The 14,979-nt window shown below is 38.2% G+C and overlaps 1 protein-coding gene across 1 annotated transcript in view; it reads left to right on the forward strand.

Moving 5' to 3' along the window:
* DPYD (dihydropyrimidine dehydrogenase) overlaps positions 1-14,979 on the forward strand; it is a 366,613-nt gene that overhangs the window by 2,862 nt on the left and 348,772 nt on the right. Inside the window, 2 exon segments of the mRNA XM_074151782.1 lie at positions 3,618-3,702; positions 6,833-6,931. Coding sequence (XP_074007883.1) covers positions 3,618-3,702; positions 6,833-6,931 — 184 coding nt within the window.

Below are 14,979 nucleotides of genomic sequence, written 5' to 3' on the forward strand. Positions count from 1 at the left end.
TCAAAATAGTGATGGACGAAGGTACCTACCTTGGATGTATGGTGCAAAGACTTGTCTTGGCTTTTTATATATTGCATCTCTAGATCTTTATAAGAAATTTTGGAATCTACAGTATGAGGACAGCATTCCTTTTCTAACTTGTAATGTGAAACTGTATGTTAAATGTACATTCAAACTCCAGGTAGTGTTTACAGGCTTCATACATACCTTTCCCAATGATACTCTGGGACAGAAAGTCTTCATTTTTTTGTCTTCCTTTTCCTCTTTTTTTTTTTTCTTTTTTTTTTAAGTTGACTCCTATCATTGTGTGTAAACCATATGTAATTACATCTATTGGAAACTTCAGGGTTTCTTAAAGAATTAAAGTTGTCAGATCAAATACTCAGAAATTTATGAATGGCAAAACTGTGAGGTGCTGAGTAGAATCTTAACTCAGTTTCTTGAGTTCATGCAGGATGACACAACCTTGAATGACATTACTTAATATTGTTCTCTGCATGCTGTGTTTTCCTGACTGCATTCCAGTCTTTCTCTGCAGTCATCTCATTTGGTGATGTTTGGGTGGTGGATGATTTCTAGCTCTTTGCCATCCAGTCTACAGGTAGTGAGAGTAGGACTCCCAGCCTTCCTTGGTAAGGGCTTCTTAGCAGAGCAGAGATGCTTTGCCACACTGTTGTCACAAACCTAAAACATTGACAAAAAATTAACACCCACCCCAAAACATACCTTACTATGAAACAGCATTATTGTTCTTAACAGTAGATAGAGAGTATGTTGGCATTTCACAGATCTGACCTTCCCTCTGAATTTTCTGTTGAATCTGTTTAAAGGGGAGTTGGGTGTTGATGAATGGGTAATTCCTTGCTGGGCCAGCAGCTGGGTACCTAGCATGCTGTCACAGCTGTTTCCAGATGTTAGCACTGATGTGTGATAATAAAATGAAAGGCGTGAAGGGCTAGATCCATGCTCCAAAATAGCAAGCTGGGAATTGTCTGAGAATTACCAGGGTAGATTTGTGGCACTTTCACATATAATATAATGAACATCGTTACTGTAACTGTGTCAACTTGCTCTTCATTTAGCTTTAGAAAGTATAGTTTGCTCGTAAAACATAGAATCATATCTCATCTTTTTGTTTGAAAAGTTACTATAAAATTTATCCATGTAGCTTTATTTGGTGTTACTTTAGAAAGCTAACATTTGCTATGCTTTTCATGCACTGTACTCTTATTTCTGTGGTGGTGTAATCCATAGAAACAAGTAAGTTGCTGTCACCTATTGTGGACAAAAGCTTTACAAACTACATTAACTTCAGGGTGAAGAGGAGTGTTTCTTGTGGGCCAGACTGCATTAAGGTGCTGATCTTAGTGAGGACACAGGGGGCTCCAGGAGTTCCTTGGTGCATAGCAGGCATGTGCGTGTTGATTTTGAGTTTCTTCAGCAGCAAGATACACACTGCTCTCTGAAGGCCGCTAATTAAGGTGGAATGAGGTTATAGCCTGTTTGAGCAGCTCACCAAGGATGCAGTCAGCACACCTGAACCTCAAGGGCTGCAGCTGGTTCCAGGGTCGGGCAGATGGGGGAGCAGAACTTCTTGTGCCATGCTCCCTGCTGCATTCAAGGGTCACCTGGGACATGCCCTTAAGCTTAAAGGAAGTTTTACTGTACAACCTGCAGTTTCCATCCCGCTTGAAGTAGCAGCTTTGATAGCAGTGGCGGTTCTTCTTTCCCTGGGATATATACTTAGTGGGTGTTACAAAGCACAGGCTATGACAGCAAGGTAAGCAAGTTTTGTTTGTCAGGTTTATTCTTCTCCTAATACAAATGGACTAGAACAATGAAAGACTGAAGTTAGCAAAGGCGGTGCCTTGAAGGTACATCTGAGAGCTAAGCTTGATGCCCTCTAAAGGGGGAAGCAGGGCAAGGACTGAAAAAATAAAGAATAGTGTAAAAACACAGGAAACCTTCAGCAAGGTAGCAGGGAATCCAACTAGTCAGCGAGGCTTACAAAACTGTCGGCAAAGGTTATGTGAATAAATAGCTGAAGCTAGCTTTCTTTGATCTAGACCAAACTTTTATTTTAAAAAGCCCCGATTATTACAGTGTCTCGCTCTGTTGTACATACCTGCTAGTTGTTTGAAGTTCCGTAACGAAGCTTTAATATGTAGAATTTTTTAAAGTTATTGCTTTATAGCTTGTCGTGATGATCAGATGGCTGTTTTGGATTGATGGCTGTGTCTTTCTAGGGTCATTTGACAAGCAATCAGTGAGGTAACAAAACTTCCTGTTTAGCTATTTTTGCTTAATGAGTTTCTCAAGCTCTTTCATTGTTTTAGTGGTTTTATTGTAGTAAACTCTTAGTTGAGTGGAACAGCAATTATAGCATGATTACTAAGACCTTGTGGAAGATGATAGACCACAATTATCATGTCTGTCTTGGAGAATTGAACGATATGATTTACTCATTGTATTAAAACCTCGTCTGGCAAGTAGAAAGGAAAGTCTTCTGTATGAAACATTTTATCTTTTCATGTTATATATGCAAATCCTGTTGATGCTCAAAAGTTATGTATGGTCTTGCTGCCACTGCTGATAGTCTGCTAAATCGTGGCACTGAAATTCAGTCAGGTCATCCGAAATAATGGTATTGGAAAAAAGCCTCCACTCTGCTCTTGTGCTTTTCATATTCCCTCAGCTTTTGAGTTTTAATATTACTCATGAATTCAACTTCCAATTTTTTCCACATTTTAAAAATGTTACTGTTTTTGTAAGAAGGTCTTTAAAATAAGATCTGCTGCTCCCACCTTTTCTTATGACTGGGACTTATGAGAAAGGCAGGCTGCTATGAGACTTAACAGCAGTTGTCACTGCAGCTAACCGCCCTGAAAACAAGAAGGAACTGAAATTCATTTTCCTTTTCGTTATGTAAATAGATTTCATGATGATTTTATGTTGTTAGGACTTGAATTTTTTTCTTTCCTCTGCTTAGTGTTACGTTTTTTAAGAATGTAAACCTACATGTTGCTATAGGAAGCTGAGATCCGTAAGGCAGGATTTGGCCCATCAGATGTGGCAAGAATGCCGTGGTGCAGGGCAGTCTTTTGAGAGGCATTTGAAGGGGTGTGGTTTTAGCAGCAGGGCAGAACTTGCACAGTTTACAGTGCAGCTGAGAGAGGTGTGGCTGTATCTGATGGACTGGGATTTGCTTGGACCCAAGTTGCACAGCTGTCTCCATTCTACAAGCCAGTCTACATGCATGGTGCAGTTAGTGCTACCCAAAGGCATGTGCTCCTGCTTTTCAGATGGATGCTTTTAAAAAATCTACTGTCCATCCTATCCTGTGCCATTTTGCCAGGGTAAGTAAAATGACCCAGGGAACACAAACATAGCTGGCACTGAGTTTGGAGCACAATTCTATTTAAAATGTTGAGAAATGCTGAAATTCCTGGTGGCTGCAGACAAGCTGGATTGAATGTGTCCTGTTTGTTCTGGCTATGCTAACCCTTTGACAGCACAGAGTTCAAATCAAAAACAGCTTTCTCTCCCTCCCTGGTTGCCTGGCAACCTCCCTCCTCTTATTAGCATGTGATTTCTATTCCTTTTTTTTATTTCATCAGTACAGTGTTACACACTCTGCTCCCTGCCCTATGCCTTCGCCTTTGAGAAAAGCAGGATTTGTGCCTTTATATGAGACTTCGGCAAGTATGTGATTTGGCAAAGAAATCAAACATTTGGGATTAGGAAACCTTTGGCCATAAATGTCTTATCAGAAGCTCAGAGGGTGGTGTTTGTGTGGGCATGTTATTCAAAATCTTTTCATTTTCGTTTGCTGTCATTCACATACGAAGGGCAGAATTCTTCTTGCAGATCAGCACAGCATAAATCGGCATCTTTACATGTGCGGAACATCCGTTTGTGAAATATGCCAACAGAGATCGGCTACACAGGTCTTGGGGGGCATTTTGTTGTTTTGATCTCTATGCAGTTCAAATGCAATGCCGTAGTTCAAAATGTATATATAAATAAAAAATCAGATATATCCAGGTCAAATTGGGACTAGGAAGAAAGCAGGTAAAGAGGAGCAGTGGAGGAAATGAACTAAATTCTCTGTTTTTTTCTTCTTATAACAATGCTTATTAGAAATAAGAAGAAGGTTTTGCCTTCAAATTGGCCAGGTGTATTTTTTTATGAAATAACAAGTGATTCATACTGGGTCTTAAGTTTAATTCTAAACTCCTTTTCTGCTTATAGATGTCTGATAGCCACAGAATGTCAGCCATAGAAGGCCAGTACTTGGATCCCACTGCTCATGCTGGGGATGGGGAGAGATACATCCATACTTTTGATGTGTGGTCTCAGAACAAATGAAATAACCCACTTTTTCAACGTCCTTGTTTTCTTGTGCTGTGGACTGAGTTAGGCAACTTCACTTTTGCCCTCTGTCAACATACTTAGACCTTCTTATGGAACATCTGGTCTCTTACCATGGTCAGAGATGCCTCACTAAACCAATGTGAAATTTTGAGTGTTTTTAGGTCTTGCAGAGATGTCACCATTTAAAATTAGGATAAGCCCACCTATAAAAGTATTTTTTTTTTATTAAATTCTTCCAGTATTTAAACATATAATTTCAGAAAGCTTTATTAGTATAATAAATATTAATACATGTGTTGCCAGTGTTTTATTTGCAAATTTAAAGTGATAAACACAATGAAGTCCTTGAAATGCCAAACCTTTCATCTCTGCTCAAGCCAAGGTTCAATTTTATTTTCCGTATGACATTTGCTGCCTGAAGTGTTACAAGTGACTTGACCTTAAAATTACGTTTATTTTAGTTCATTGAAATGGTTGGCCTTTCCAGTTCAACTTGACACCAACAGTGCAAATGGGATAAGGCAGACATGCTTGCCTGTGACTTCATTTAGAAGCTAATTAAAAAAATATCTGGATGTTGAATCTAAATATTTCCATTTAGATGGGATGGCAGTCATCAGTTAAAGGCAATCATGGTACATTCTAACATTTTAATTTCAGGTTTAAAAACAATTACATATGTAATTAAAGAGAGAAGTATCTGGGCAGCCAAATTGTCTGATTTACATGTCTTGCCAGTGTATGCAGTTTTTTAAATAGATATACCTGTGCACACCACTTCGAGCATGTAGAAATGAGGTGGAAAAATGGAAAGCTGCTTTGAAAGTTTGATGTTAGTTAATATCTTCTTCCTAATGAGGCACTTCTTTTAAGTGTTAGTCATATGAGCAATGTCTTTAGGTTTATATTTATTATGGAGATTGGACTCTGCCATTTTCTGGTATCTAGTTTATTTGTTAATATATTGCTGCACACTTCCCTTGGTTCTTTGTTGCGATTTTGATAGCTGTGTTTTGAGAGGCCTTATATCAATTGAAACATCTGTGGGAGTGAACTGTCCTGGCCAGGGTTTTTTTGGTCAGCAAAATGTTTGATCAGCTTGGAGAGAATGAAGCAGGCTGCTGCGTAGGAGATGCACCGTTAAAATTGGGGCCACTTTCCTAGGATGAAGAAATTTGGTTGTGCTGTATGCTCTGCACAAGGCTGTCTACCTGGCCTTGAGAGAGTCCTCATACTGCCCAATCGCCTCTCCGTTAGTTGATTAAGGAATGATAATATTGTGCTCGGAAGGGAGCCCTTTGCAGTCTTGAGGTGAAAGGACAGAAGGTAGGACATGTCCTTCTGGGTGAGAAGAAATGGACTGATAAGTACGTGGAGGGATCTAGCAGGAAGGAGAAATAAAATATGTGCTACAAGCAAGCTATTGCTGAGTTTAACAGTCACAGCATTTTTCTTTACAGCCATTGCACTGTTAGCATCTATACTAGCATCTAGCTCATTATAAAAGCCTTGTTTTTTGCCTTGATTGTGAAGGGCATTCTATGAAACCCAATTCTATTTTGCTCTTAACAATAAGCTGACTACCTTCCCATCCAGCCATGTCTAGCATCCATGCAAAACTCCAGAATGCATGTGCAAAAGTAGGTAGAAGTGTTAGAATAGGTTATTAAAAATGTAGACCCATAATGTGTAAAGAAGATTGGAAGTATAAAAAGAGGTTTTACACCTGGAAGTTATTATAGTTATTTAGATTGAGCGAGAATAATAACCAATTGTTTTCTAAGATGTATGACACATTTATGAAAAACCTTGAAGGATAAATGGATCTTTTTAGTATGCGACTTCCACAAAGGACTCTATGAATAAAATAATAGTGAGAGAACTCTCAGTGGATGCTGAATACTGCTAATTGATGAAATTATTACTTATTACACTGCAACTGAACTCTGCTTAGAAACACTATTTTCAGTATGATTTTTTGAAAATGACAGCTGAAATGTAAGAGGCTTTGTATTGAAAATGAATAGTGATAATTTCTTGATATCTTTGAAATGAAGGATATTTCAATGACAGTTCAAACTGAGAAAAGTAATTTTTTTAAAGTGCTCAGATCATGGAATATTGCTATGGAAATAACACAAACTTTTCTGAAATCAATAAAGTAGACTTAATGTGGATTTATGAGGCGTTTTAAAAATAATTTTAAGTATTCTTATTTATAATAAAGCAGTCAATTATTTGTGTCAGCAGTTTTCACATTATGTCACATGTTAAGGTTAAAAACGAGGTTTGTGAGATAGGATATAGCCATCGCATTTAGGAAAATTCAAATTGTAAATTAAATCAGTGTTGAAGTACTCTATCGCTTACTCATTCCCATTTTTGCCCTGAGCAATACCAGATTTGGCTTTGACTGATGAAATTAAAGCCCACTGTCCTTCTTAGTGTGTCATTTTAGGTCCATGTACTAGCTCTCAAGGAAGGTTATCAATAATTGGTGTGAGGATCTGTGTGCAAAGTATCATGTGTGGAGTAATATTTTGCAATATAACTACAGGTGAATACAAGATCTGATTTCACCCTTCACAAATTTGTTAATCAGTGTTAGAGGTATACCTCCTTCCCTGTTAATCTCAGCAGTCTTCAGAATCTGAGGGACAAAGTAAACTTGTGCAAATTCACTCGCACACTTATGTGTGGGGGCGTGTGTGTGCTAATGATAGGAACATTAGATGGGAAATTAGAGGTGGTTCCCAGACTTATTCTGTTTCCATTTTAAAGCTTTATTCGATTGCCCTTTTTTCAGTTCCAATTGAAAACACAAAATTTTAAAGATTTTAGTAAGCTCATACATTGCTCTTCAAAACAGATGGAAGTGAGAGGGTGACAAAAGAGTTGGGAGGAAAAAAAATCAAAGAAGATAACCACAACAGAAGCTGTTCTAGAATGCTGGTGATAAAATGCAGAAATGAAATGAACACAGAACAGGAAAAAAAAAAAATTCTCTCTTCTCAAAAACCTACAGTCTGAGTAAAATGTCAGCAGTAACCAATACTATTGACTGCTGAAGGGCCAATTCCTCTCTGTTAGCATATGGTAAGATATAGTTTTCAGAAGACTGTAGAATATTTATTCTTAAGTAAAGCTTGTGCGCTGCCAAACATTGGCACCAGGTAAGGAGTTAAGATGAATTGATTTAGGAATCCCAAGAAGTATTTATCACAAAAGCAAAGGTAGCTCATTTTTAACTCCCACCATAAAGTTCTCTATGCACCTAATCAATGAGCCCTTAATGAAAAATATATAAGCAGTCTTTAGAGTTGGGTGAAAACTCTTTTAGTGCTGGAGCAGTGTTTTTGTCATATTAGCTCTCTGATTTGCTTTTGTCATCTTAGCTGAACAGCTAATCAGCTCAACTTCATCCAGGTTTGCCGACCATCCTGGTCAGTGGAAGGCAGGAGCATGAGGATGGAGATCTTTTTCCAGCGTGACTCCAGTAACCATTAGACTGTAATGCAAAAGTGGCTGCTCTTGTAATTTCCCGTGACTCATTCCCCTTTTTCCCTCGGTTTCAAATGGAAGCAAGGAAACTCATGTGTCTGAGTAGAGATAAACATTTAAACTTGGGCAGAGTTTTAGGCAGAGAACCATCATCCTAGAGGAACGCCTGTGCAAAGGCTGCTGGCTGGTGTGTAAATCCAGGAGAGTGAGAGAACAGCCATTGTGGCTGTGAGGTTGTGTACCTCTTGTCTATTTGGTGTTTTATCACACCTGATGGGGGTGCCCTGCTTGGCATGCTGGCAGCTGTGAGTCCCTTCCTCAGTTGCTATAAGGGGAAGCTGACTTGGGCATGCAACGTCCGCTTCTGGAGTTAGTCACCTGCCTTACTGACAAAACTTACCTGTCTGTGAATGTAGGCCTTTGCTCAGGAAAAGTGAGCAAACTGTAGCTAAAAGAAGAGCTGATCTAAGGTCTAGCTGAAGGAGGTAAAGACCAAATCCACATTGAATTGTTGGTTCTTCTGGCATGTTTCTGAAGCTTTCAGGTGGAGAAGAGCAGAAAGATAGATAAAGCACCTATAGAACAGTTACCCAGGTGCTTTTACTTTGCATCATTTCTGATGTACTAATTGTTACACAGCTGTTCCTGCTACTCTGCAGTATTTGCTCCTGCTCATATCAAACCACAAACAAAGGGATGCTGATCTGAGACAAATGTTTGTTAATATTTCCATCCTAATTGAATGACAGCTTTGTGGTCTTGTATTTTGTAGTACAGGAAAGACAGCTTGTCCTGTCAGCAAGATAGAAATTTTATTTTTGCAAAAGTCCAATGCTTAAGTCTTCCTGCAGCTGAAATCCAAGGCTTTAGAATCATTACAATATGTTTATCGGAGAACTACTTAACTATATTTTTAGAAACTCTTAAAAATGATAATAATTCTTTCCTGTTCAGAGGTCTCATAGCAGAAATGCAATTTGTCTTAATAAGTAAAAGAGTTGGAAAATACTACTACTACATAAAGCACACTTTATAAAGTATTTTAAAAATAAATTTTCTGTATAAGCATGTGACAAAGTACGATAGATCAGAATGCAAATGTTTGCTGGCATGTTTTCAGATTGGGTAGCCTACTCTGATTATCCTATTTTTTAAGAGTATCACCTCTGCCTCCGGCCCACACACTCAGCAGTATTTAATGTCAATATGATTTAAAAATCAGAATCGTTGGATAAGAGTGAAGAACTCCAAGGAATTACTTTGTATTCCTCATTATCAATATATGTTCCCTTGTCATCTATAACGGACATGATGCCCTATGTATTTCTGGAATGTCACATTTCCTTCCTTAAAGGTGTCAACATAGGATCACTGTGAGCTTCTCCAAAAGGCAATGACATATTAAAAGGAAAAGGAACAATTGTCAACAGTTTCCTTTTGCCTTACTTGCATAAGCTGTTAAATTTTATTGCTTGAAAATCGGCTGTGTTATTTTTTCAACTATCAGACATTTGATAATATTTTAACATGTAACTTCACACATCAAACCCTTACTGTTTATAGTATATAATTAACAGATTCTTCACACTTCCATTTTCCTTCTTTGTGCTGATTTCTTTTTTCCTTTTTGATTAGGATGCTCTGATGTATACACAAAGTTACTAGAAAATCAATAGTTCCATTGTCAGTTTTGTATTTTATCATTGTATTAAGCAGTTGCTACTGAAATTTTTGTAGAAGTTTGCACTTTAATTGCACATAGGTAATTTTACTTGTTGCTTCTTCATGTTGCAACGGATTTAGAAAGTCAGTACTGATAGGTAGTTGGCATGTTCTTGGAACAAATACAAATGTTCATATGTTTCAAGCACTGAATGTACTAGATCTTTTGGATGTATATTGTCACTCTCATCCTTGCATTTCAGGTTCATTTATTGGACTTTGCAAATTACGTTTAACAAAATTTTCTGAACATTGCTTTGCTCAGCTAAAATTAGTTCTGCTGATTTTGCCAATGATTAAACTTAAAGCAGTAATAACTTTTAATGCCAATTTCTCTCCTATGATCAAAAGTCAGTAGAGCATTCACTTTTCATTAACTGACATGTCTCTAATACAGGTTTGGGTTTTGGTTATGCAAACACGTGCAACTGAGGGTTCAATTGAGAGGTTCAGTTATGAGGATACAATGGTCTGGTTTTGGTTTTGACACTAAGTTTATTTCCAAAGGCAACTGAGCTTGCTTTCTCTTTCAGTCTGTTTGTCTTGCAGAAAAATAAAATGAGAAGTGTGTGTGTATGATAATGATCCTTTTTTCTGTGAGATATTAATTAAATGGATCTCATTACAAATGAGCAGTTAGAAATGTTATTTAGCATTCCTCATGTAACAGCAATTTGATGCACAAGTGATCCAGGCATAGATAAATATTATAGCAATGAAACCAAAACCTTCTGTTACACCTGTGATGCAAACCTAAATATTTTCTGAAGCTTTAAGTTTTGATTTGTAAAGATATTTTTATTAGGAAGATGAAAAAAGGTAATGTTGAGTGTAGTGGGTTTCACAGACTGTGGAGTCTGTGGATGTGCTTACTTGTAAAGTAACAGCCATCATGAAGCTAAGAATCAAGGCTGTGACATGAATTGCTCTGCTTTTTAGTACTTGGCCAATTGGTTAGATGATTGAAGACTGTCCAGTTAGAGAGAAAATGTATTAAAATGTTGAATGTAGGTGTAGAAGGATAGCTGTGTCAAATTTTAAACCCTTCTATTTTTCAAAGTTGTAAATTAAATATTATTTTAGTCAATAAAATGATTTCATAATAGTGAATTCGATTTTGAGTAAATCCATGAGAGTTGCGCTCAGCTACACCTTCTCTGAATTTTCTGTGTTAGCCCTAATGGCTTTTGATGTAGTGTGTTTTTACAGTGTGAAAATGTGATCACAGAGTTAGGGTGTTCCTGGAGAAGCCTCAGGTCTGAGAACATCTTAAGAGTATGGTCGAGTTTGAACCTGGTGTGAACTGTTTGGCTATTAATGTATACACGCTTACGTTAAATATGTGAATAATTCAGAAAATGCTGTGATACTGCTTGGGTACTTAAAAGTTAAGCACAGACGGTGAGTATTTTTTCCTTGTGAGGGTCAAGGCGCTTCTGCAGATAAGTTGTGGTACCGAGGTAGCATGCAGAGTTTCCAGCGCAATGATTTACCACCCAGAGCTCTTGTGATAGAGAATAGTGGTTGGTATCTATGTGAGGCAAGTAACACTTTTTGTTTTCTGTTGTAATAAACCTTTTAGAATTTACAGTAATACCTAGAATAAATGCACTGCTGAGGCAGAGAAATCAAGCTCTTGATTTGAAAGTTAATGTATCAACAAAATTAGGTAAACCTTGTTTAGAGTTATGCAATTTTGCTACTTTATTAATCTGTAATGTATTAACTTTGCTTATATAACAAAGTGCATGAGGTATACTGCACCTTTGTTAATATACACCTAGTTGTAATTAAGACTTTCCTGACTTTTGTGGGAACGATTTAGAAAATGGCTCATTTTGTTAAAAGGCAGTATTTACATACTGTGGGGAAATCTGAGGACAATGAAAGTCTGTGGTGGTGAATCTATCTTGGAAACCACACTTTCTAAGTATCTAATCATGGATCTAGAACTACACCTCTAGGGTACGAGTATGCTATAATATTGTTACAGGATAAAGAACAGTCTTACTCTCACTAAATATTAGAGGCTGTGTAGGGAGTGCAAGAAGCCAGAAAGGTGTTTGTTCTGATATAGAAGCAGTCTGTCTTATGAGGAATCTAAAGCTAGGTGGAAGTATGAAGATGAAAACTGGGCTGCATCAATAGAAGCATGGCCAGCAGGTTGAGGGAGGTGATCCTCTTCCTCTACTATGCTCTCCTGAGACCCCACCTGGAGTACTGTATCCAGCTCTGAAGCCCCCAACATAAGAAGGACATGGACCTGTTGGAGTGAGTCCAGAGGAGGGCCATGAAGATGATCAGAGGGATGGAGCACCTATGCTATGAGGACAGACTGAGAGAGTTGGGGTTTTTCAGCCTGGAGAAGAGAAGGCTCCAGGGAGACCTTCCAGTATTTACAGGGAAGATAAGGCAGGACTTTTATAGTGATAGCATTGGGGATAATGGTTCTAAACTGAAAGAGGGTAGATTTAGATGAGATATTTGGAAGAAATTCTTTACTGTGAGGGCAGCGAGACGCTGGAACAGGTTGCCCAGAGAAGTTGTGGATGCCCCATCCCTGGAGGCATTCAAGGCCAGGCTGGATGGGGCTTTGAGCAACCTGGTCTTTTAGAAGGTGTCCCTGCCCATGGCAGGGGGGTTGTATCTAGATGATCTTTAAGATACCTTCCATCCCAAACCATGCTATGATTCTGTGATATATAGTACTTAAGGCCGTACTAAAGGCAGTGATCTGTTAGTGCACAGTTAGAATATGCTTACCACAAGATCATCCATTGGCCTTCAAGTTCTTGCTCTTTTTTAAGACTCTGAGCTTGTGTGGCTCAGAGAAGAAATGTCTTGTGATAAAAAGTTGTGTCTTTTCCCAGGTGTGTTTGAGCTCCCTGCCCATATGCACACCAGGATTCAGGGTCAGGCCCCAGTCCCTTGAGCCTGTTGGCTTCTTGGCTCCAGTCTCACAGGAGGCTGCTCTACTGGCACATTTCCTAGACACAGGCTGCTGTCTTCACAGAAGTGGAGCCCCCATCTTCCAGCTCTCTGGACCTTGAGGACTCTGGTTTGAAGATATCATAATAATGTAAATTGCTGTTTCTTGGGCATGGATACTGAGAGAGTTTATCCTCGTTGAGAGAGATGAGACGGTTGCAGCTTGTCATGCTATGATATACCATAATATAAATGGGTTCACTGTCAGCTTGTGACTTTCCTCACACATGCAGCTGTTTGTCTCAGTAACAGTAAACATATCTGGTAATATAAAATAATAATTCTTTGAGAATTTCCCTTCTGAGTCCTACCTATGCTGTCTGGAATCCTTTCTGGGTCTAGAAATGGGTTCTCCAAAGGCAGGCCACACTATTCCCTTGACATGTGTGGTCATTTCACATTTCATCTCGCTTCTCTGGCCTTTGCTGCCTCACAATTAAACCTGGATTGAACTACTCTGAAAGCACAGTCTTTTCTCCTTTTTGAAAATTTTGGATGAATTCCTAAGATATGTTTTCAGCCAGGTTATGTAAATTGTTTGTAAGCATTCTCATCAGTTCAGATCTTCAGTAAGGAAATACACATTCGACGCAAGTATCAATTTATGAAATATTTTGTCATACATAATCATGAGGGAGAAATTCACAACATTTTCCTATATTCTTTCAATAATGAATAATAACATAGAGCTAGCTTCTGGAAGACGTGACACCGTGGATACTTACAATTTGAAATCTTATTTATGTTCTAGTGTTACAAGCTCTCCTAGGACTGGAACTTGCTCTTGGTCATTTGGTAATGAAACTCCCACTTGTAATAGTTAGGAACTTTACACAGTGTTTGAAGTGCTGCTTCTAACTCTTAGTGGTTCCTGCAGCTTTCCAAAAGGCAGAGTAGATGCGAGAAATAAAATGAGAACAAATACTTAGAGCTTATGTTCTTTGGTCTTTGACTGACTAACAATAACAAAATTAACTTCATGTTCAGATATAGTAAAAAATATCAGGGGAAAAACCCCAGGTATTTGTTTCTGTCAGTGAATTAGCACTTGCATAGCTTTGAAATTAATTGTTTAGTATGCTCATTATTCTTAGAAAAAATAAATATGTTCTCATTATGTTCACTTGGTGAACATATGTATCTTGCAATACAGTTAATGTTACTTGCTGTGAGGGAGATTACAACTCTTTTTAAGGAAATTGGGTAGATTAATGGAATGGGGTGGGTCAAATTGCTCTCCACATGCATTCCCTAGCATGCTTAGCCTACCTCTGAATTTTAATTGATATATATATATAAAAGAGTTTAGCTGAAGATGCTCCGTGAAGCAAGTGGAGTAAAACAGGATATAACCCGTGTATTGCAGGGGCTGGGCTAGGTGAATGTGCTGTATGCTAAAACAAAGAGAATAACACATGGGACCGCATTTTAAGCCCACAGTCATAGTCTGCTTGTGAACAGTTGCATTTTCAGCAGCCTTGTTGTGGCTGTATGCATGTTGATCTGTGCTGAACTTCAGCAGACATTTTGGGGCTGTTCATAAGAAGCTAGAGAAATTATACAGAATCCATGAAAAGAGCATACTATTACTTTGTCTTATTAAGAGGCCCATGCAGTTTTAATATCGCAACCTGTGGCAGAGCCTGAAGAGGGATTTTCTGATCCTTATTCTTGCTTTGAATTACCAGTAACAAAGATGAGGATTACTAAGGACTAAATAATCCTGATGGAACTCATTGGTTTCAGTAGGAGTTCTTCTAGAAACAGAGTAATATGACCTATTAAATTTTTACCAAATTCCCTGTTTCAAATGAGAGATAAGGTCCACATAGCCAGGACACCTTTCTAAGGTTGTTATTTTGAGAGGGGGGAAGGGGAGGAGGGAGGGGAGGTGAGTAAAGAAAAAACCTGAAGACTTCAAAGCTTAGTGCTTTAAAGAAAAGCTTTCATAATTTGGAATAATGTCATATATTTTACAAAGGCAATGCTAGATGAGCAGAACTTTTTGATGACTGCCTTGAAGTTACTGCAGTCCCATCTATGATGTAAATTGTACTGTTTTTTCGTAACACAATCCTCTCTCTGCCTTCCCTCCCCCTGGCTAATGTTAGTGTGTTCCTAATAAGCATAGTGCTTCCATAACTGTATTTTATTTTGCTGAATATGCACTTAGTTAAAAATCAGATTTAATTGCAATAGCTTCTTATGATTTCAGCTAAAAGGATGGCTTTATGAGATGGGAATAAAATGGGTGTGACACTTTTAATGAAATGGAATTTCTATACCAGAAATTTATGTTGAATCATCGCAGAGCATGTGCCAAAGCTTTCTTGATTTACCCTAGAAATGCTGTATCAGAAACAGGGCTCCCAACTGCAGAATGTGTCCTATCCC

Source organism: Numenius arquata, chromosome 8, assembly GCF_964106895.1.
Source record: "Numenius arquata chromosome 8, bNumArq3.hap1.1, whole genome shotgun sequence".
Classification (NCBI taxonomy): Eukaryota; Metazoa; Chordata; class Aves; order Charadriiformes; family Scolopacidae; genus Numenius; species Numenius arquata.